The sequence below is a fragment of the Branchiostoma floridae genome, chromosome 13 (genome assembly GCF_000003815.2).
Source record: "Branchiostoma floridae strain S238N-H82 chromosome 13, Bfl_VNyyK, whole genome shotgun sequence".
In the NCBI taxonomy this organism is placed as follows: domain Eukaryota; kingdom Metazoa; phylum Chordata; class Leptocardii; order Amphioxiformes; family Branchiostomatidae; genus Branchiostoma; species Branchiostoma floridae.
Window position 1 is genome coordinate 20,726,219 of NC_049991.1, and position 21,743 is coordinate 20,747,961.

At 42.7% G+C, this 21,743-nt stretch overlaps 2 protein-coding genes across 2 annotated transcripts; both read left to right on the plus strand.

Annotated features, from left to right (window-relative positions):
• Nucleotides 1-6,677: 6,677 nt before the first annotated feature.
• LOC118428649 lies at nt 6,678-13,646 on the plus strand. Its single transcript, XM_035838758.1, has 4 exons — nt 6,678-6,774; nt 10,661-10,832; nt 11,633-11,779; nt 12,899-13,646. Exons 1-4 carry the CDS (start codon nt 6,678-6,680, stop codon nt 13,149-13,151), a joined length of 669 nt encoding a protein of 222 aa, XP_035694651.1. The 3' UTR covers nt 13,152-13,646.
• A 225-nt stretch (nt 13,647-13,871) lies between these two features.
• On the plus strand, nt 13,872-17,943 carry LOC118429728 (protein slit-like). The gene is made up of 5 exons (XM_035840346.1): nt 13,872-14,079; nt 15,298-15,414; nt 15,584-15,780; nt 16,782-16,963; nt 17,681-17,943. Exons 1-5 carry the CDS (start codon nt 13,980-13,982, stop codon nt 17,868-17,870), a joined length of 786 nt encoding a protein of 261 aa, XP_035696239.1. The 5' UTR covers nt 13,872-13,979; the 3' UTR covers nt 17,871-17,943.
• The last annotated feature ends 3,800 nt before the right edge of the window (nt 17,944-21,743 follow it).

Here is a 21,743-nt window from a genome sequence, read left to right on the forward strand (position 1 = left end):
CATTCTACAACTAACAAAGGGTCCACAATTTTACCCAGGATTGCTAAGAAATGCAGACTTTTTGTACAGAATTGTTAGGATCAATAACCCCATTTTAGGTATGAAAAATATCAGCATTATTTACTTTTACATTAAAAGACATCTCGAGCCATGTATATATTAAGTTGATTCAAATTAGACTTTTTAGAGAGGAGACAAACTCTCGTACACTTCGTATTACAATCAGAATATGAAAGTTTCTGGCATGACTTTCTCTCTAAGTTCAAAATTATGTTGTTGAGTGATTTGTCATGAACGGGAAGTGTGACAGTCTAAATGCTCATATAAGCCTTCCTCGCAATGCTCCCGGATATACCCAGTTTGATCCACATCATACATCATAATACAGATAATGGAGACATACACACGCCGCTTTAGCGCACGGGAACACAACTTTTGTCATCACCGTACAACATAATTGTTTATTCAGGAATGTGTGGTCTAGAGATCGGTATACTTTGTTTTGTACTAAGAGGTTTGGACTTTTGCTTTCCACACATGTTGTGAATCCTACTATCACGTTTGGCATTCCTTAGGATGGGACGATAACAATAAAACAACTATTGCCAACTGCAAATTGGTATAAAACCTACAAAAGTTAGCAAACTCCCCAAAAGAGCTTTAAAAGGGTTCCCGATTACATCAGCCACATACCTGGCTTTGCGTTTCTCTTTCTACGTGCGTAGACACGAACGGTACCAGTTTATCTTGAAGTTGTTTGAATATCCATCTTTACAGACTGTGCACTATCTAAAGAGAGAACCGCCCCGTAAGGCGCACAGGATTGCCTGTGATGTATATGTGCAGTAATGCCTGCTGACCGAGCTGCCCCTCGCCTCAGCCCTGTAGGGGAGGCTGGCGCACCCACTTACGGACACCTATCAATCATTCTGACGTCATAGCTCTATCCTGAGGCAACATTGTGATACTGTTGTCAGAAAAAGGTTGCGTTAAAGGAACGACAAAATAACAGCGATATTGCAAAGGATATGCAATCAATTATGCAACTAACCTAGATTTGATATACTTTTTTTTACTTTAATGTGCAACAAATTTTGTAGAAATCGGACACCTAAAGGTATGGCAAATAAGACAGCTGCACATTACAGTGTATTGTGTCCAGTTATTTTCAGCAATATATCTTATTAATAGTATAGAACAGGTATATCTTTCAATTTTTTTATTTTTTTATTTTTTTATTATTGAACAACAAAGTACAGACAGGACAGAGAGGTAATGCACTCTAGCAGTAAGCTAATATTCACATCACCTCTCAAAAAAGGATGACTGACAAGAGGAAATAAAGTGACAATATCGAAACAAACAATTCACAGCTATTTACATATAAGTCAGGTTACAAGGTAGTTGCAAAACGTTTGGTATGTACAATATATGACTGGGTTAATTTTAAGATACTGCAGTTTGTATGATATGACAGAAAAGTTGAACCCCTTAAAAGTAAATGGATACGGGCTGATTCAGATAAACTATTGAAATCAAGAGAATTGCCTAGCAGGTTTTGAAGATTGTCGAAAAAAATGGTTCTGTATTGTTGATAGGTAGGGCAGTATAACAAAAAATGCACAACACCTTCACATCGACACCCACAGTTACAGGCTGGACTAGAAGCTAAATTTCGGATAAATAAATTTTGGTTTAGACTGCAGGTACCTATGCGAAGGCGTGTAAGGAGTGCGCAGGTGTACCGAGGACCGTAGCTACAATGTCTATTGATGGAGGGGCGTACTAATTTCATTAAATGTTTTTTATAGAGTGAAAAGCTAAGTGAACGAACAGCAGTGTCAAGACCATTCCAGTGTTGTGTTGCATAAGGAATAAAAGACTTTTGGTATCGACTTGTAGTGCAAATCGGTACCCGTAGGTTGTGTTTGTTGCGGAGATTATGAGAAGTAAAAACAGAAACTACGGGAGGGATCAAGTCCTTAAGATACTGGCGAGTATGGCCGTTCACAATCTTTCAATTCAATTTAGAGGTACACTATATACAGATACGTAAGTCTATTATCGGATGATTCATTGTTTTTCATCTACCACGAAAATTGATATTGTTCGGGCACCGTTTGATTATAATCATGGCGCCGGCTATGAGTTTCCCTAATCCGCCTGTGTCACCCGGGCATTGCCCTATATCTTAGCCTTACTGCTGTGGTACGGCTATATATAGCATTGGGTGGAGCCTTAAGGTGGTATCTCACTGCACTTGGGGCACCGGTGTGGCACTGCAGGGTTCGTAGATGACTAAGAGAATTTCAGAGATAAAGAACTAATTTTCTTCCGTTTTGTCTATTTTGTTGTCTTCTATGTCATGCTTTTACGTATTACACAATATCTAGATCATTAAAAATCGCGAAAATAACAAAACAGTCCACAGTGAACGAACGACCTCTCACTGCACTTACAGTGCCGCAAGTGCAGTGAGAGCTCAACTTTAGGTAGGCAATTATCCGTTTGTTTAAACCGCATCATCTCTTTAAGTCGTGCTAGAAGAATAAGAAGAGGGTCTTGCTTTGAGTCGCATTTTAGGCCCTAATTTCTCATTTTGTGCTGAGTTTTAAAATGATACTACGGCCAAGTAGCCTGTGTCTACATAGCTTCTCGCTGACAATTTTTATACTTTAAAGAAGGATAGAAGGACGTGCATGGTATTAGCTGTTAAGTGTAGTTTTGTTCCTGTCACATTTTACTTGACCCGAATCTTAGAAAATATGAGTAGGTACACATCATATAGTTAAGACATTAACGCTTCTTCCCTTATAATTATCGATAGATAATATAGCCGTTGCCAGCCCCATGTAATACAAATGGCCTTGCGCTAGTCGGGCGGTCCTAGCTGTGCATGCTGAACAGCGAAACCGATAGGCTTTTGAATCTAATCAGACACGCCCGTAGCTGACACTGCTGGAACTAAGGCGTCTGAATCCAGTCATCTTGCCTCCAGCGGTAAGATGCAGGCTGTGTTATTCCCGTCAAGATTACGTACTTATCGGAGAGTTTTACTGACTCAGCATACAGGGTTGGACGTTCTCAGTCCAATGACGGATGACGATGTCTCTGTTTTTGGCTTGTGAGCTTCTGTAGCTTCGAGCGTTCCTTCAAGTCGCCTGTACCTCTCCAAGGTGCCATTTATCACATGAGAACAAGATGAAGACACGTCCAAAGACACTGCTAATGTTGCTTGCGGAAACCGTGTAAGACTTAGGTCTGGTGAGGCTCCGAAGCCACAAATTTGTCCCGATTGACTTCCAGGTAAGGGGGTGGGGGTCGGGGACGCTTCGGTGTTCTCCATGGCTAAGTCATGGTATCTATTTGTTACCGGGTCCCGTGTTCATTTTAAGTACGACTTAAATTGAACCCAATGCCTGACCGGGCCCAACAATATGCCAGGAGCCGCAAAGTGCTCCTCGGGGGCACGTCAGGAAGTACCGGCAGAACTACTTTTTCCGATTCAATTGAGACCTAAGCTTGAAACGTCCTGCCATCTAAGCTGGGCACAACGAGATGTATCATGGATAGTTAATCTGTTTTCAAATTGCACTTGAAATTTCAGCTGACTTAGCCGTCTGGACCAAAGACTGTTGACACTCGACATCCTTGACATTTGGTCAGATGTTGTAGTAAGTCTATATCGCCTCCCGTCTCGGAGGAGAGATGGTAGCCTGGATGCAAATGGCCTCTTCTAATGACCTGTCACCGTACCGGTGCAATGACCGAGTGGGTAGAGTGTTCACCCTGCATTCGGTAGGTTCAAACCCCGGCCGAGCCATACCGAGGACTTCACAAACGATAACTGTAAATGCCGTTTTTTCTGCTTATTAGACCTCTTAGCATTTTGAAAAGAATTATAGTTGAACACCCACCGCTACTAGTTGATTAGCTGAAGAAGAAGATTAGTTTCACTACAAGAGTAAATCTCAATTGATTTTCTTTTTTTACACCTCTTGGGGATTGAAGATTTCAACTCCATGTATTTCTTTCCATCTCGATAATTGATACGCTGTGGTACGATGTTGCTCCTGCCTTGAAAATTCTGACATAGGAATACCGGCAAAATGTAACATTTCTTACAGCATTGCTGCCCATATCATTGGTTAGACGTTTCGTTTCGCCTGACAGGATAAGAAGTGCACGATTGACCCGACCGGAGTTTAATGTAACCCGGAAGCCAGCATTACCCCACGGTGCTCCTCACAAATGGAAGGAGACGTGATCTTAATGAGAATCTATGTTCGGAGCTGCGCCAAGTAATGATGTGTCAGAACGGCTCAGGGTAACGCGAGCCGTGAAGTTTGGGATTTGTATTTTTTTTGGAGTAGTCAGCGAATTGCTGCAAACATCCAGTTTGTTTGGCCCTACTTCTACTGAACATCAATTGGTCATTTAAAGTTCAGTAAAAGATAGTTTAAAACCTCGAAAATGACAAATTCAAAATCTCAAACACCACTAGTAAGAACTGTACAGCGATGTTTCAACGTACCAAAATCAAAATCCGTTAGGAACAAAATGATGCTGAAAAAGGTAAGGGAACACAATCATCAGACGTTAACCTTATACATTTATTTTGTTTTTCAGGAAGGAATCGGCGACGAAGTGGAGTTGCATTGTGAGGACTGGCTGACTGATCCTTTACACGCCATCCACGAGGGAGCAGCTTTTCAACTTTCTTGAAGAAACCCCTGCAGCACTGGTGGTTGACATAGAGTGCTTTTCTTAGTTCAGATGTGGAGCACAGGGAGACTGGCATCTATTATAGGCGCTAATGGACGCCAAAGCTTCTAAGACGATTTGAAGCACATGTCTTGGAGCGACAATGTCTCAGACTGAGCCTTGAGTAACGACAGGGTTTGAAAGAGATTTCAGGTATGATATCAGTGCTTTAAACACGTCTCTGGAGATATTGAAGAAAGAAAGGGACCTGAATGCTCTGGAAAGCTACACAGTCCTTCATGTCCTTTGTATAATTCAAAAATGCTGTTATAGTGCCTGGCTCCCTCTTCTACGCAAACGTAAGTCTATCAAAGCAACTATGAAGATCGCTTTCACTTGTACCTATTGAAGCACTGAAAGACTTCGCTTGTTCCTTGTATGTACGCGTGTCAGCCGTCTAGAAAGTGAACTTGCTGTTTCTATTACTCAAAGTTCATGTTTAACGATGGGAGTAACGACAGGGTTTAAAAGAGATTCAGTCAGGTATGATATCAGTGCTTTAACACGTCTCTAGAGATCTTGAAGAAAGGCAGGGACCTGAATGCTTTGGAAAGCTATACAGTCCTTCATGTTCTTTGTATAATAGTGCCTGGCTCCCTCTTCTACGCAAACGTAAGTCTATCAAAACAACTATGACGTTCTCTTTTACTTGTATCAATTGAAGAAGACCATCAGGAACTGACTGTTTCTGTTACTCTCAGTCCATTCCGATCAACGAATGATAGTAGACAGAGTATCGCCAATATTCTAGGTCAGCGGAAACAGAGAAAAACGATTAATCAATAAGGACAAAGGTGTTTTCTTTCACTTTCTAGAGGAAGAAATATAGAACATGCAAAATAGCAGGTTGCTGGAGTTACCAACACATTATTCCTAGAACTCTCGTACAGTGAAAGTCTTATGCTCAGCAAATTTTAAACAACATTTGCCTATAGCTAGTATAATATATAAACAGCCATCGTAGAGTGCCTGCCGAGTTGAAGGTCGGTTATACCAAAGCGCTTATATGCAATATGACTGAATGTACCTCCGAACTTTTCACGAACTGGAGAAAATTGTCATATCAGATGGGCAAATGTACTCAAAGAGAGCGTCTGGCTTGGATCAGCCGCGTTGATCGGTTCTAAAGTGCAGCCATTCCGATCCATCCTCTCACCCAATAACCATTCCCATCAACTGTTTTACAGACAACTCTCTCAGCTGAACCAACAGAGATGGCAGGAATGGAATGCTGAAAACTCAAGTCTTGATAGTTTGCCGATAAGACGGTGAAAGCGGTATCGTGCCGTCCATCGGCGGTTGGCGGGAATCTGACGGCCTCACGTGGCAACGCCAGGCTTATCAGCCCCATCAGGCCCGCAGCCGGCGTGACGGGTTACAGCCAGACGGATGGAGGGCTAATTTCTCGTCATCCCTAAAGAGCTCTGGCGCGAATCTCTCTCCTGTGTGAGGTTGAATATTGCCGCAGGCGGCCATTCGGGGTTTCGGAGGAATGCCTTTGACCAATAGCATCGGCATAATGGAGCTCGTGGAGGGAAGAGTGATGCTTCCATCCTGCTGAAGCTCGTGGAAAGAATCGGCGATCAAACCGAAGTCGACATTTCGGTGTCAATGTCCGAGCATCTGCTGCGTGGAGGCTGTCTGCGCTGCTCGATATGAGCGCGGCCAACTCGGGATGACGAACGGTTCTGACGTTTCTATCGTTCGGCTTGCTCTGCTAGAATCTGCCTCGGTGAAGAGTTTCGCAGATTGTGAGCTTGCAAATTCGCTCACCTCACCTCTCTTCGGTAACGTTTGGTGATTCTTCTTCAGAAAGGGGATCTACTCTATTTTCCCATTGCTATTGTATGGAGGAAGCTTTGCGTTAGAGACATCGTTGGTTTGGAAGGACCTCAGCACAAGCTACAAAGGAAATGTGGCACGAACTTCACCAACGGAGAACTGTAGTCACAGATGGAGGTTTGCTGCTGCTGCTGTCCGCCTTTATTGCTGTCCTGGTGGTTGGGTCAGGTACGTTGTATTGTGTAATCAGCTTGTAATGAAATAAGTGTGTAATGCTGTTTACTGAAGTAAAGCAGAATGCTCCTGTTTATACGCATTCTTCTGATAGTGTACTAAACTAGAGTTCGGGGACCTCATACCTCCATGAAATATTTATTGCTTTTTTTGTGGATGGTATGTATGTTTATAGTCGGTTGTATTTGAGAGTAATTGTTATAAATGTTATGGGAAAGTAGTGGTGTATTTATTTAATGACACAGAGGATGTCCATCTGATTAGTAATTATTAAAATGTAACCCTTAATTGTGTAATGTGCGTTTAAGAGGTCGACGGCATATGGTAGCGTGGTGTTCCTTAAGCTTGATGTTTGGCATTTAAACTGTCTAAGGTTGTCAGCATTATTGAGGTTCGACTATGTGCCTCAGAGCGGTGTGGTGGGAGGAAGTTGGGAAACTCAGAAAGAAGAAGGGATGTGGCCAACTTTAGTCAGATGGTGATTTGATTTTCCACCAATATGTCATAACATCAGCTGTTCACACGGTACAAAAATGAGATGCACACTTTCCTCTGATAGCCCTACATCAACGGTAAGATGAATACTTGGCGCCAACCCCTTCTGCTAAAAAACAAGTACCATTGGCTACGAAAGAGACAACTAACAACTGTCCCTTATCGTAACGAAATCAGAACATCTGTATCGCCCATAAAACTTCTGACACCCAACCCATCTAAGATGAGAGGACCTAATGGCATTTTAATCACCATGTCACTCAAATCAGCAGTACAGTATGTGAGACATCCATACCTGTTAAGCATTACCGTTAAATGTACCTCAACTTCTTACAATCATACTTACGCTTCACATCTCCATGATATCCTAAGCAGACATAAATAAAACTAATTATCATATTAAAAAAACTCGGGGTTCCCCAAACAGCTGTCATACAAATCACCTCACTATCTGCTTGGAGCTAAGCCCATTTACAAACACTTAAAGCACGATGCCTGTTCCAATATATGGCAGATATAGGGGTGATGTCTGATATTATTACATCAATTATAACGACAGATACGGCTCCCAAGATCTCATCGATTCGAGCTTTCATCACAGCCCACCAACACAACAAGTATGAAACCAATCCATCCAGCCGTTCTTGAGTAATCATCTACACAGACAGAGACACATAACAGAAAATATAACCTCCATTCCATGACATTTCATGGAGGTAAATATGTCACTTAAGTATTGTAGCAGTGTTGGCATAAAGTTGTTCTTTTGACTTCCTCGCCTATGTGTACCGTTAAACATTTACATCTCAACGTGTTTTCTAGGAATAAGTCCGATACAGCAATAAGACGCATAAAATGTAGATATTTATGACCCATGGAATTCGTTAAGGCACTAGTCAGACATTTCAATATTTGATCTTTCAGCGGTCGTTCTGTGGTGGCTTGTCCGTTGCAGCTTCAAGCTAAAAAAAAGGCCTTCTTATATGTGGGGCTTTATCAAATGCAAACCCTAACTAGGCTCCATGTCGTTAAGCCGTTGCCTGATTCAAAATTCAAAGACTTAAAGCCGCTGTCAGCATAATCTTTTATCCTCTCTGAGAATCTGTCATTCGATAAATCCCCAGGATTAGAGGTCTTTATTCCTGCCACAAAACGTTCCGCCAATGTTTGACAGCTTGATTCGCATCAGCGGCGTTAGATGACAATGATATGCTCAATGAATTGGACACGGTGAAAGGCATGATTAACCCTTAAACCACCGTACCTTTTTTACGACTAATCGTACCGTATGGGGTCAAAACCATAACGTTTTGTACAAACTCATTTTTGTGTGACTCTTTTTGTGATTTGTAAATATGTATAGTTTCATTAATCTATGTGGGACAGATTGACATGGTTAGGTGTGAATAGCTCAGGTCATTATCATAATTCCTGCAAAAGATTATAAGGATCGAAGCTGTTGTGTTACGCCGAAGGGCGGTTATACCGGCTATATGGACACAGATACAAACTACTACTAACCCTATTCAGACCAGGGAAGAGGTTTTTGATTTTTTTTTTTGATATCAACTTAAATGTCGCATAGCTCCTAGGTTTACCCTAGGGCCACCAAACTTGGCATCTTTTCAGAAAATGTTGATAGCAAACATTTTAAGGGGATAAAGGAAGTTCGCCATTTTTCATGTTGCCATGGCAGCGGATTTCTGACAGGCATATCATTAACAAAATTTGCTAATTTGGCTTTAAACACCAACGGTTTAGGGTTTTCTTGGCAAAAAAATACTTTTTAATGACAGATCATGAAATTCAACGTAAGTTCCATGATTCAATATTCATAATTTATCTAAATTTAATGACGTCATTGGTTTAATCCAAGATGGCGGCCCATCTTAGCTAGATGACGTCATAATGTCGTCATATAATATTGTAATGACACAAAAGTTGTTACCATAATTTCGTTTTATATGTAAATCGTTGTCTGACAATTTCATAATCATACGATAAGTAGTTTAGGTATGGGTCTTAAAAGTGTGTTTTAAAAGATGCACATGTTGCTGGGGTTAATTTTAGCCCCACTGGACCATGCATAAACTTCCTAGGATAACTTGATGAACAACGAGCCAATCTTGATAAAAAAAACGTAGGAGAAGTTATAAGACATATATACAATTAAACTCATAAGAAGAATTTTTGATTCGATCATAAATGTCACAAAAGCACATATTGATATACGGCTGGGGTTAGTTTTGACCCTCTACGGTTGTTTGAGGGTTAAGATGCTGCCGTGGCTAAGAAACATTGTCTAGGCAGCTCTTAGAATAATCTGAGAATAAAAGCCTGTTAAAACGCACCGATGACATAGTCTTTCAAAGGATTCAACGCATCTCCCCATCTGTTACACCTCGTGTAAAGCATCTTGCGCTGTTGAAGGTCGTAAACCCGGCGTCATATCGTTATTCTGGCGACCTAAGACAAATAACACGTCGTAGCGTATCGGCAACGCTGCCTCTAAATGTAAAGACTTTCAATTCAGCTGCTTCCTGTACTGTATTCTACTTACATATTTGCCTCCTCTGAAAAACTGGGCTTGGAAAAATAATTTAAAGTCTTTAACTTTCTCACATTAGGTCTTTAACATGCCAGTTGAAGGAATATTAGTTTATGATTCAGTTTTTTCAAACAATAAACCCATCTTAATGGTTGAAACTTGCGGCGGTGTTGTCGGTACGCTATTGACATGGGCCCCTCCCAAGGGTGGTGATTACATGGTGATGAATCCCTGCTCCTGGGCGGTGTGACAGGCTATACCTGCCGCCGGGACAGACATGTGTCTCCGTTAGCTGCGCCTCTGGTAATGAACCGGGTAGAAAATGGGTCAAACCATCCCGAGGGGGGAACATTAGTCTCCGGAGTCGTGTTAGTGCACCTCGTTATTGGTAATGGGTAATGAGGTGGATATGTCTTGTTGATTTATGTTGGTTAAGCTTCAAAAAGGAAACATTCGCTGATAACCACCTCCGCCAAGAAAATTAACTTTTTTTAATGAATGGTGCGTTTACAATCTTATGTGTATAAATTCTTTCTTCTATACCCTTCCTTATTCCTCCTTTCCTATCTTCGTATTCTTTTTTCTCTCAATTCCTTTCAATATCTCCCGATTTTCTCTAAACTCTTTTCTCATTCCTCGTTTTCCTCTATCCTTTCTTCCTTCCTTCCTTCTGTCATTTCATTTCTTTTTACATTTCCCTCCCTCCTTCCTTCCTTCTTCAAGTTTACATTCTTTTGTCATTCCTTTCAATGCCATCATTTCTTCGAATTCTTTTTTCATTCTTCCGTCTCTCTTCTTAAGCTTCATTTCCTCATTAATTCACTCTATTCCCTCCAGGTGGCTCGGACCTGCTCCCGGAAGACGATACAGAGGTGACGGAGGACGCTCCTGGCGGCCCGTTGCCGTACTGCAGCCTGTTCACGAACCGCGCGCCGCACCCGGAGCACAAGCTGGTCAAGTGTTCCTGGTTTCACAACGACGCCTGCTGCTATCAGGAGGAGGTGGACAGGTGTGTAGAATTATGCATATATGTTTATCTGACAGACTGCATGTCTACCTGCGTAAGGCTTAGGTCCCAATTCACAAACCGGGGCCCGGTCGGAAAGCTTTCGGAAACGAAAAATATTATATAAAAGGCAACGAAACACACAGAACGTAAAGAAAATAGTCATGAGCATAATTAATGTATATTCCTAAACACTTATTTTTTGTTTCCCCAAACATCCCGGCCTAGGTACGGCCGGGTTGGAAATGGGACCTAGGCATAATAAGTGCTTAAGCCAATGACCTTTCTCTGATCCTCTCCGTCAAGTACCTCCAAGTCGCATGGTCCTGTGTGCTAGTTTCGTGTCAACTATTCTAAAAACACGCGGTTTCCAGATGAAGGGGTGAGTCTTATTTTACCTACAAGCTGAGAAATATGTGTGCAACCATTTCAACAACAAATATTACTTCCACGGTCTCATACCTTCGCCAAATGATGTCAAAAATTACTGACGTGTTATAAATGTTTATTTCGCTTCCGCAGATAAGATCCTCATTTGTATACATAACGTCAGTTGATAATGATCTCAAATACAAATTGCATTGCCAAATCCATCCAGGACTTGTGGAATTATGCTGTCTACAACGTACACAAACGGCACTGTAGTAACGTGTGTAGCGGATAGTGACCCTGCCTCTCTGGACTATGAGAAGTTTTCATTTTCGTGTTTAGAAGGATATGATAACTGATATCTAGCCCTTTGAAACCATATTGAAGTAAAAACCAAGTGTACGGATGGCTCATGCGTTCTCTTGTCGTATCAGGATATTCCCGACAGTGGTTCCCCCTCGCGGAGCTAACCAGAACTGCACGGACCACCTGTACTACCTGATGTGTTACATCTGCTCGCCGCGCCAGCATCTCTTCTACAGGGACGAGGTCGTCACCATCTGTGAAGAGCTCTGCAACCGGTGAGAAGATATTCAATCTTCTGATCCATTGTTGAGAAAACAACTTTAAGTATTGCTGGGATCGGGTCCCAATTCACAACGGTACAGTTGTGCTATCTCCAACAGATATTTGGAGTGAAAAAGTTTTGACAGGCAGTTTTTTTTGGTGACAGACCGCTGCCTCAATATAAGGAATATAAAGAACACAGTGGACTACTACTAATGGTAAACTTTCAAGTTCGTTTTCAAATTCATGCTTCTACTTTTATTGTGCATGATTGTGTTTTGTCATCTAACAAATTAGCCTGGGTACCATCCGGAAAGTAGTTCGCTCTGGCGTTCATTATTTACTATATACAGTCGCTTCTAGCTCTGACATTCATTATACACTATATACAGTCGCTTCTCTGTGTTTCCGTCTGGGAACGCGGACCATCTAAACGTCTGGAATCGTCCAAATTTTGGACGCAGGCGCTGATTGGTCCCCAAATATGAGCGAATTATGGAATGGGTTCAAGCGATCGTCCGAACAGGCGTTCCAACACCGGACAAGCTCTCCGTCTGCGGGAGGACCTGTTGTCATCAACGAGCGCTCTAGAATCTATTCCTTGATTCGCTCATTAACTGACGTTAGCACCAGACGGTTTGAATGCGCACGTCTCCAGACGGATAGCAGAAGCGAACATAGGAGCGAACTACTATCCGGATGGTACCCAGGCTACTAACAAATAGTTCTAGAGTGTAATATCAAGGACTTTGAATTTATCTCTCTCATACCTTTCTCTAATGTCCTCTCGTTATCTCTCTTATACCTTTCTCTTATGTCCTATCATTATAGTTTTTTATTCTTTTATTTTGTTCCTTAAATAACTGTGGTAACTTGTGTTAATCTTCCAGATTGTAGTCTCCTTCACCGACCTCTCTGGGGGCATTGGCGTAAGTTGTTGGGGGAGGGGGGTGGGGAGGGGGTGGGGAGTACAAGCTTCCTGGCATATATTCCTTTCCTGGCATTTTCCCTTTCAGTTCAAAATCATGAATCCCCCCTCCCCCCAACAATTTACGCTAATGCCCCCAGAAAGGCCGGTGAAGGAGGCTACCAGATTGTCCCTTTTTCTTCTTTCTCTGTCGACATGTCCGCAGCCTGTTCGAGGCCTGTGCGAACGCCACGCTGAAGGGGCAGCGGATCGGCGAGCAGTACTCCTCGGGCAGGGACTACTGCGTCAGCCGCAAGTTCCGCGTGGACCGGCAGAGCAGCGGCAGCTGTTACTCACACAACTTCTCCATCGTGGAGGACATCGAGCCGCCCACCTCCCACCAAGATGGCGCCGGAGGTTCCGCGTCGCTCTTGCTCGTGACCTTGATAATTACAAGGACGTTAACTACGACGTTATGACGAAACTATTAGATCTGTAAATGTTGTAAATATAAATTCGCTCACGTTTAGCTTTTTTTCGTCGTTTTAGTGACCTTTGACCTGTCCACCAACATTGTGGCTTGTCGCTATTGGTCACCTTGATCTTGACCTCGACAATCGCAAAAGGACGCTTATAACGGTGTCATGACGTAACTGATACTGTGTTCGTCATACGTCAGTAAAAAACTTTGACCTCTTCACTAACGTGGCGCGAGTGGCCGCGACCTTGATCATTACAAGGTCATTTATCCTACGATAATCACACAATCATGCTGTACATATCAAATTGTCTCGCTTAAGTTCGTGCTCATCAAAAGACATATGAAGAAGCTAAAGATTCCTATTAAGACGGAGCCAAGACTTCTTTTGTCTCTTGTTGTCATGACCTTGGTAATCACAAGGACGTTTATCACTCTGTCACGCCACGGTCGTCTGAACAAGCCTGTTCACAAGTTAGGGACCCTCACCTTTGACATATTACCCAGAATATATCTCGCTGTGTAAGCGTAGTTGGAACAATACACCGGTTCATCACACCCGTTGCAGGTACCCAACAGATTTTACGTAAGGTCTACACTGTACGCATGTCAGGTCAATGCAGGTCAACAGTACGTTAACGCCTTGTGTTAATCATTACCCTCAGCACCAACACACCGGCTTATCAAGATAACGGCTTTCTTTACTCTGGGGCGTCTCAGATCGGTCCTGCAAGACGTCGTTACATTCTTAAAACTGCGATACTTCGTGAAGACTGTTATTTAAGACGTAGATGATAAGAAACCAAGTAGCTTCAGATCTTAAGAAGCGATGAGCTGGTGTGTGGTGACCCTTGCTGTCTGCACGTTAGTGCTGCTGGGAGGAGTGGCCGGACAAACCGACTGCCCCAGCGTCTGTACATGTTCTACAGGTAAGAACATAGCTATATACGACTTCCGTAAAGGCTACCCGAGCCGCCTTTGTGACCTTAATATTCCTGTTAAGTCAGTTATTCATCACTCTTTGTGATCAGTTGAGCTGGTCTCAATCATGATATTTCTGACTTAGGGAGAAGAGACACTGTTTCATTCGTTTCCATGTAAGTTTTAACCACCAAATACGTTCAGTGCCCAGTGGTCTCTTGGTCATGCACTGAGCAAGAAAAGGAACACAAAACAAACGAAGAAACATACATGTAAAGGGGTCTGAGGATTTATTAGCTTCAGTTTACCGCTCCACCGCGCAATAACTGTCTCCCGTAACTTTTTTGATTTTCACCTACGAACTCCTGCCCCACTCAGACCACAATGCTTTATTAAGGGAACAGCTCGAAACACTATGCTTAGCCTATATTTGCAAACTTCTTCTAACTGTCCGTACTTTTATTGCTTTGAAGTGTTGTCGAGTTATGTTTACTTGCACATTATAGCCTAGGAAAAGGAAAGTGATCATATACACACAACAGGACGGGATGTGTATTTTGGAGATAAGAAAACCAAATAGGTACAGAACTGTTGTCGTAAATTCAAATAAGAACCAAGTAATTGATAATAAGCCACAAAAGGGGACAGTAGATTATATATTGACAAGGATTTATGTGCGCTTGTCAAAATGTTCGATACTAGCTAAAGGCTAAGAGAGGACCTTTTGCAATCTTAAACTTGAATACAAACGAATTACATGAGGTATAACCGCCACTTGTAACGTAGCAACCGATACATACGTACACAGTCCATTGACAAACAATGTCCTCGGTTAATCGCTAGGTGGCGTATTGAAACACAGGGTCGCAAAGATGCGTCTTTTGATCATTACCTTCGCCAAGAAGGTTATATTTTCGGTAGCGTTTGTATGTATGTGTGTGTGTGTGTGTGTCTGTGTGTGTCTGTGTGTGTGTGTGTGTGTGTCTGTGTGTCTGTCTCTATGTGTGTGTTTATGTGTGTTTGTCTGTGTGTGTTTATATGTGTGTGTCTGTGTGTGTGTGTGCAGCGGAACTTCCTGTTTGGATATGTCGTGTTCTGGACATGCTGCAGTAATGATATTTGAACGATAGATAGTTCTTGGAGCTGAAAGTAAGTGGTGTAAGTCCGGGCCCCCTAGCAACTTCCTACTACTAACCTATAACACTTTGTTATATTTACTTCTCCAGGACAGTTCAAGACGGTGGACTGTGACGCCAGAAACCTGACCAGCATTCCCGGTCCGTTGCCTAGCGACGCCATCAACATCTTTCTTGGAAACAACAACATCCAGGAAATCCCGACAGGTTTGTAACTATGGAAACACTTTTGAGGTCCATTCAAATAAGAAACTTATTCAGTTGGTAAGAATAAGTGTCCTGCTAGACTTTTGAACATGTTTTCTATATCAACAAAGTGATTTTCAGTGTATACTTTAATATGCAAATTTTAATTATGTTCTTCCCGACTCCCTAGATGCCTTTAACAGCCTGTCCTCCGTGGTGAACCTGTACCTGAATAACAACCCGCTAACTAGTCTCCCACTCGACGCCTTCCGAGGCCTGACCACGCTGCAGAAGTTAGACCTGGGGGAGTGTCAGATCAGCACCATAGAGGACAACGCTTTCCGCGGACTCACCGAGCTCACGGACCTCACGCTCGACACCAACCAGGTAAGGATTATTCAGGTGTTAGACACTAACCAGGTAAGGGTCAACCAGGTGTTAGACATCAACCAGGTAAGGGTCAGATCAGCACCATAGAGAACAACGCTTTCCGCGGACTCACCGAGCTCACGGACCTCACTCTCGACACCAACCAGGTAAGGGTTAACAAGATGTTCTACACTAACCAGGTAAGGGTTAACCAGATGTTGTACACTAACCAGGTAAGGGTCAACCAGGTGTTAGACACCAACCAGGTAAGGGTTAACCAGATGTTGTACACTAACCAGGTAAGGGTCAACCAGGTGTTAGACACCAACCAGGTAAGGGTCAGATCAGCACCATAGAGGACAACGCCTTCCGCGGACTCACCGAGCTCACGGACCTCACTCTCGACACCAACCAGGTAAGGGTTATTCAGGTGTTAGACACCAACCAGGTAAGGGTTATTCAGGTGTTAGACACCAACCAGGTAAGGGTTAACAAGATGTTCTACACCAACCAGGTAAGGGTCAAATCAGCACCATAGAGGACAACGCTTTCCGCGGACTCACCGAGCTCACGGACCTCACATTTGACACTAACCAGGTAAGGGTCAACCAGGTGCTCTACACCAACCAGGTAAGGGTCGGGAGTAGAACCAACCAGGTAAGGGTCAGATCAGCACCATAGAGGACAACGCGTTCCGCGGACTCACCGAGCTCACGGACCTCACTCTCGACACCAACCAGGTAAGGGTCAGATCAGCACCATAGAGGACAACGCGTTCCGCGGACTCACCGAGCTCACGGACCTCACGTTCGACACCAACCAGGTAAAAGTTTGGTAGACTAGACCCCTGACTCCCAAGTTCCAAACATATACATCAAGTTTAACTTATGTTTTATTCAAGAACGTTTTTCTTCAGACCTCATCATGCTGTTACAAGTATAGTAAAAAAAGCCAGCTCTGCTAAAGTCAAGCCGGAACAGTTTTTGATTTGTTTGTTTGTTTGTTTGTTTGTTTCACAGATCAAAAGTGTGTCCTTGTCAACATTCCAAGGCCTGCGCAGCCTCAACGTCCTGAACCTGAGAATGAACCAGCTGACGTCACTTCCGGCGGATGTGTTCGAGTCGACCCTTAACCTCCAGAGCCTGTACATGTCCGATAACCCGTGGGACTGCTCCGACTGCGCTCTCGCCTGGCTTCCAAGGTACGTGCATGGTGCTTCTTCCTTCCTTCTTTCTTCCTCCCTCTTATCCTTCCTTCCTCTTGTCCTTCCTTCGTTCGTTTCTTCCTTACTTCCAGATTCCTTCCTTCTTTCCCTCCTTCTTTCTTTGTTTCCTTCCATCTTCCCTTCCTTCCTTCCTTCTTTCCCTCATTCCCTTTCCTTTTTCCTTTGCTCTTTTAACCTTCAGAGTTCCTTTATTTATTTCTTCTTTCACGACTTCCTAATTTCCCCACCTCCATTTCCTCGTTAACTTACATTATAAAGGTCAAGTATCCATCGTTGGTTCTATGAATAAGGGGGGGGGGGGGGCTGAGCACAACCAGTTGATACTCTTGCTTACGTTTCGAGGTCTATCAGATATCTTCTTCAGAGCTTCTGGCTGGAGTTCTGCTTCTCTGTATTAACAAACCTAGCGACCTTTGGGATTGTGTTCTCGCCGCAAAAACACCACCTTCATTGGCTACATATAGCGGCGAGAAGCAGAACTCTAGTTGGAAGCTCTGAGGAAGGTGTTTCATAGACATCGAAACGTAAGCAAGAGTGTGTATTAATTGGTTGTGTTTAAGATTCCTCGTATATACTTTATTCTACCAACCTGGTGAAATTTTTTCTCGGGAGGATCATGTGTTTCAATATACATGGAAAACTTTATGAAGAGCCAACGAAGCCTCCTAATGCAGTTCCCTATTCTACCGCCAGGTGGCTCTCGCTGACAGGAGTCTCCCTGGACGCCTCGCGGTGCGCCACCCCCTCTCTGTCCCAGGGCAGTCTGGTGCGGAACGTCCTGGTCACGGAGTGCCCTGGTCTCGTCAGCTCGGCAGTTACCATGGCAACGCCCTCCACAGCCGTCATGACGATGTTTCTCACAGTGTTCTTCTTCTTGCTGTGAAATCTGAATCGCTCAGAGTCAAATAAGCCAAGTTTTAGAGTTCGATATAATTCAAGACATTGATCAACATCTTATAAGTCTTTGTTTCTTCGATACTGTAGAATACTGGCTTTAAGAGTGCATGGCTACTTTTTCGTTGGACGTTAATGTGAATATAACGTAAGACACATTAATATTATAATGGTATTCGTGTAATGATGAATAGTAAATTCTTCGCAGAACCTTTTATTGTCTTTGTTTGAAGTAATTGAATGTTGTAAACATGAAATATTAGTAAAATACATGTAGCTAAAAGCATTGTTATCCATAACTTTTTGACGTTGCACATTGTGTCGGGATGAATTAAGTTCGTACCGTCTCTTCTCAATTTGTCTCACACTGGGGTTCCGTATTATACCATTTGTCTCACACCGGGGTTCCACAGATGTTTGTGCACGATTAAACATGATGACATTTACAGCGTCCATTTGTCATGGAACAATTCACGCGATAAATTTGCTGACCGGTACATTAATTTGTTTCGGTGGAGAATAGTGAAGTCTGGAAGTTTGCTGATAAGTCGTCGAAATTGACTTTTCTATTTCTGTTTGTTTGTCAAATGTACAAATTCCAGATTCAATTCTCCAACTGCTATGGCAGCCTTTTAGAGCAATATATCATGAAGAATGGATTGTCACATATTATAACTCCCGTTGTTTGAGGCTATCTACTACTTTAGATAATATTCTTACTTAGAAAAAAACCCAACCTCATGCCCTCTGGCTGAATTGCAAATTCCACAAACGTTGAGTGCAAAAAATTCAGTAATACATTATCATTATACCACAGAGTTAGAAGTGATTCTGCTGTCATGCTTTCACATATTGATCTTGGGTTGATACATTGATACATTGCTTTTTTTGTGTGTTCTGCTTTCTCACCTCACCAAGAAAGTTTGACAATACTTTCGGTCTCGTTTGTGCTCTTGTCTGTGAACAACATAACTAGAGAAGCTGTGGATGGATCAAGATGGTTGGTGGATACGATTTCGAGAAAGGGACCCCTATCGGCTTTCTACGGTACTGCAATGTGTTCTGTACAATTGCTATGGTCCTGCATGATTTTATAGTGTTATAATATATGATTCTTGCAGCACAGTGTGAGTGGTGTAAGTTTGAGCCCATTGTCGAGACAATTAAAAGGGGGGGGGGGGGTTGTAGGAAACTTGGAAGGAGAGTAACTAAAGTAAAGAGTTGACGGAACTTTTTTGATTTTGTGTAATAGCTCAAGTAATGACTTTTATGATTAATTACTAAGTCAGTTAATTTGCATGATTGTTCTTTCTATTTTTTGTTCTTCAAAATGCGTGACTCTGTAAGTTTTAAATCAGTTGGTCATGGTCACAGATTTTCCCCATTGTTTCCCCTTAAAACTTGATGGATGCAAATGGGTTTTAGAATTTACCGCACCATCAATAATACAGCAATATTTCTGCCATTAGAATCTTTTTGTCCATCGATTTTAGCCTGCCTCCCCTACCGCAGGGTGAGGAGCTTTAGTCCGCAGGAATCCACGGCGGCAGAGATTGCGGAAAAACTAAGGAATCAGCATTAATCATTACACGGGACCTAATGGGGAAATATTTCAGACTCTCGCGTCATGCTGTTTCCGACTTTGCCACTTAAAAGCTGCATGATAATAGGCAATACTAGTATTTAATTTGCTTAGCTTGCTGAAAGCATACCTAAAGCGTAGAGGCCGAGTCCTTCCTACAACAGCAAAGAAACTCCAGGAGCTAAGGAAGCTTTCAGGATGCAAAGCACAGAGGAAAAAGATGAAGAAAGACTGAATGCAGCTATAGGGCTTTTCCAAGACTATAGATACAGAATGCAGTGAATGATGATGATGATGATGACTAGTATTCTGATGATCCGACCTTGACCATAAACAATGAAATACACGTGTGGCGTCGTGTGTGGCGAAACTGGCATATGTAGAGTGTTGAGTTGGCAACCTAGAGGTCCCGAGTTCGATACCCGCCGTGCCCCCGACGTGAACCCCTGGGAAAGGCATTATACCCGACATTCCCCACCCAGGTGTAAAAATGGGTACCTGACTTCGGTTGGGGGATAAAAGACAACTTGACCATCTCTCTGTAACTTGTATGTGGCTCTGTTGAAAACGATTGTAAGTCCAGATTTTGTTATAAGTTTTTTGTATAATATGTCGGTGTGATGAGTATAAGTTATATTGTGCGTTTACTATCTTACGCGAGGGATCAACAATCAGCATCTATGTATCCACAAAGGTTTTCATTGATTTCCTCTCGAGTGCTTTATCTAAAATTGTACCAGTAAGTGGATATAGAGATACAAGTACTGATTAGATTACATTTACGATATCGACTAATTTTAAGATGGTTGTCCATGACGTCACAGTCGGTATGTCACGTGGTTGAACCTGGAGGAACCAGAGCTATGATTATGTTCATGATTTGATGAGTGTGATGGCGTATACAAATCCAATCTTCAACCTTTAACCATCCAACACGACGGCAATACTTACTTTAAAGTCACGTGAGTGGAAACACTATAAGGTTTGTAACGCTAGTTCACCTTTATCCGCGGGGTAACCTATATCTGCTGTACTTAGAAACAGGGTATTTATGGATATCAATTCGACGGACGGTGCTTGCAAATTGTGATACCTTCAAAGAATTGTACTTTAAAGTCGCTGTCGCCGTCAACTTCAAATTTCTAAATAACAGGCTACCCGATATAGGCTACCCGTCGGGAAAAAAGTTTGACTGACGTTAACTTTCGGGAAAAACGTTTCACGACAACGACAACGACAACGTTTCAAACAAAGTTTCACGAGAGCTACCAGTACATGTGTTTAAATCATAAGTTTTTGTTGCTCTTGGGAAAAGACGCTTCTCCATCTGTCTTACATTTTTAAAATCATCATTCATGCAGGGAAGCTGCGAAGATGAAAGTTGTTAAAAGGTGTAGTGGGTAGCTTCTTGGACCTTTATACTTTTAGTTTCCGCAGTACCTGTCTGACAGGCGCACTTCATGTGATGTTTAAATTCTCTTGTGTTCTCTTGTCTGCAATTTTCTGTTTGAAAAATCGTTCATAAATGACAACACCTTAACCTAGTACTTGTTGAAATGTACCAGCGTGTGGCGTTCTAGAACTATAATCCGTTCAGTTGAATGCCCCGGCCACAGGCATTTTTTAGTATCCACATTACCTGTCTGATAGGCGCACTTCATGTGATGTTTAAATTCTCTTGGGTCCCTTTGTCTGCAGTTTTCATTAAAAAAAAACGTTCATCAACGACGCACCTTAACCTAGTACTTGTTAAAATGTACCAGCGTGTGGTGTTTTGGAACTTTTATACGTTTAGATGAATGCCCCGACCACGGGCGCCGTTTACATGTTGCATCCATAGTACTTGTCTGACAGGCGCACTTCGTGTGGTGTGTGAATTCTCTTGTGTTCTCTTGTCTGCAATTTTCGGTTTGAAAAATCGTTCATCAACGACAACACCTTAACCTAGCATTTGTTAAAATGTACCAGCGTGTGGTGTTTTAGAACTTTTGTCAGTGCAGATGAATGCTCCGGCCACAGGCACTGCTCGTCCCCCATGCACCAGCCGCTGTTACGCGCCGGAGCGGGATCCATCCATCCTCCTACCCAGGGACATCCAACAGCCAAACCGCCTGTCTGAATGTGCCCTGCTCTTTCAACTGTCGCCCTTTGTTCCTGACCACCCTGCTTATAAATATTAATGAGGTTACCCTATACATGCGAGACGGAAAGCCTATTCTCTGATTGGCTGACAGCTGGTTTGGGGGGAGGGGGACGTCCACAGGAACTAAGAGTGACGGT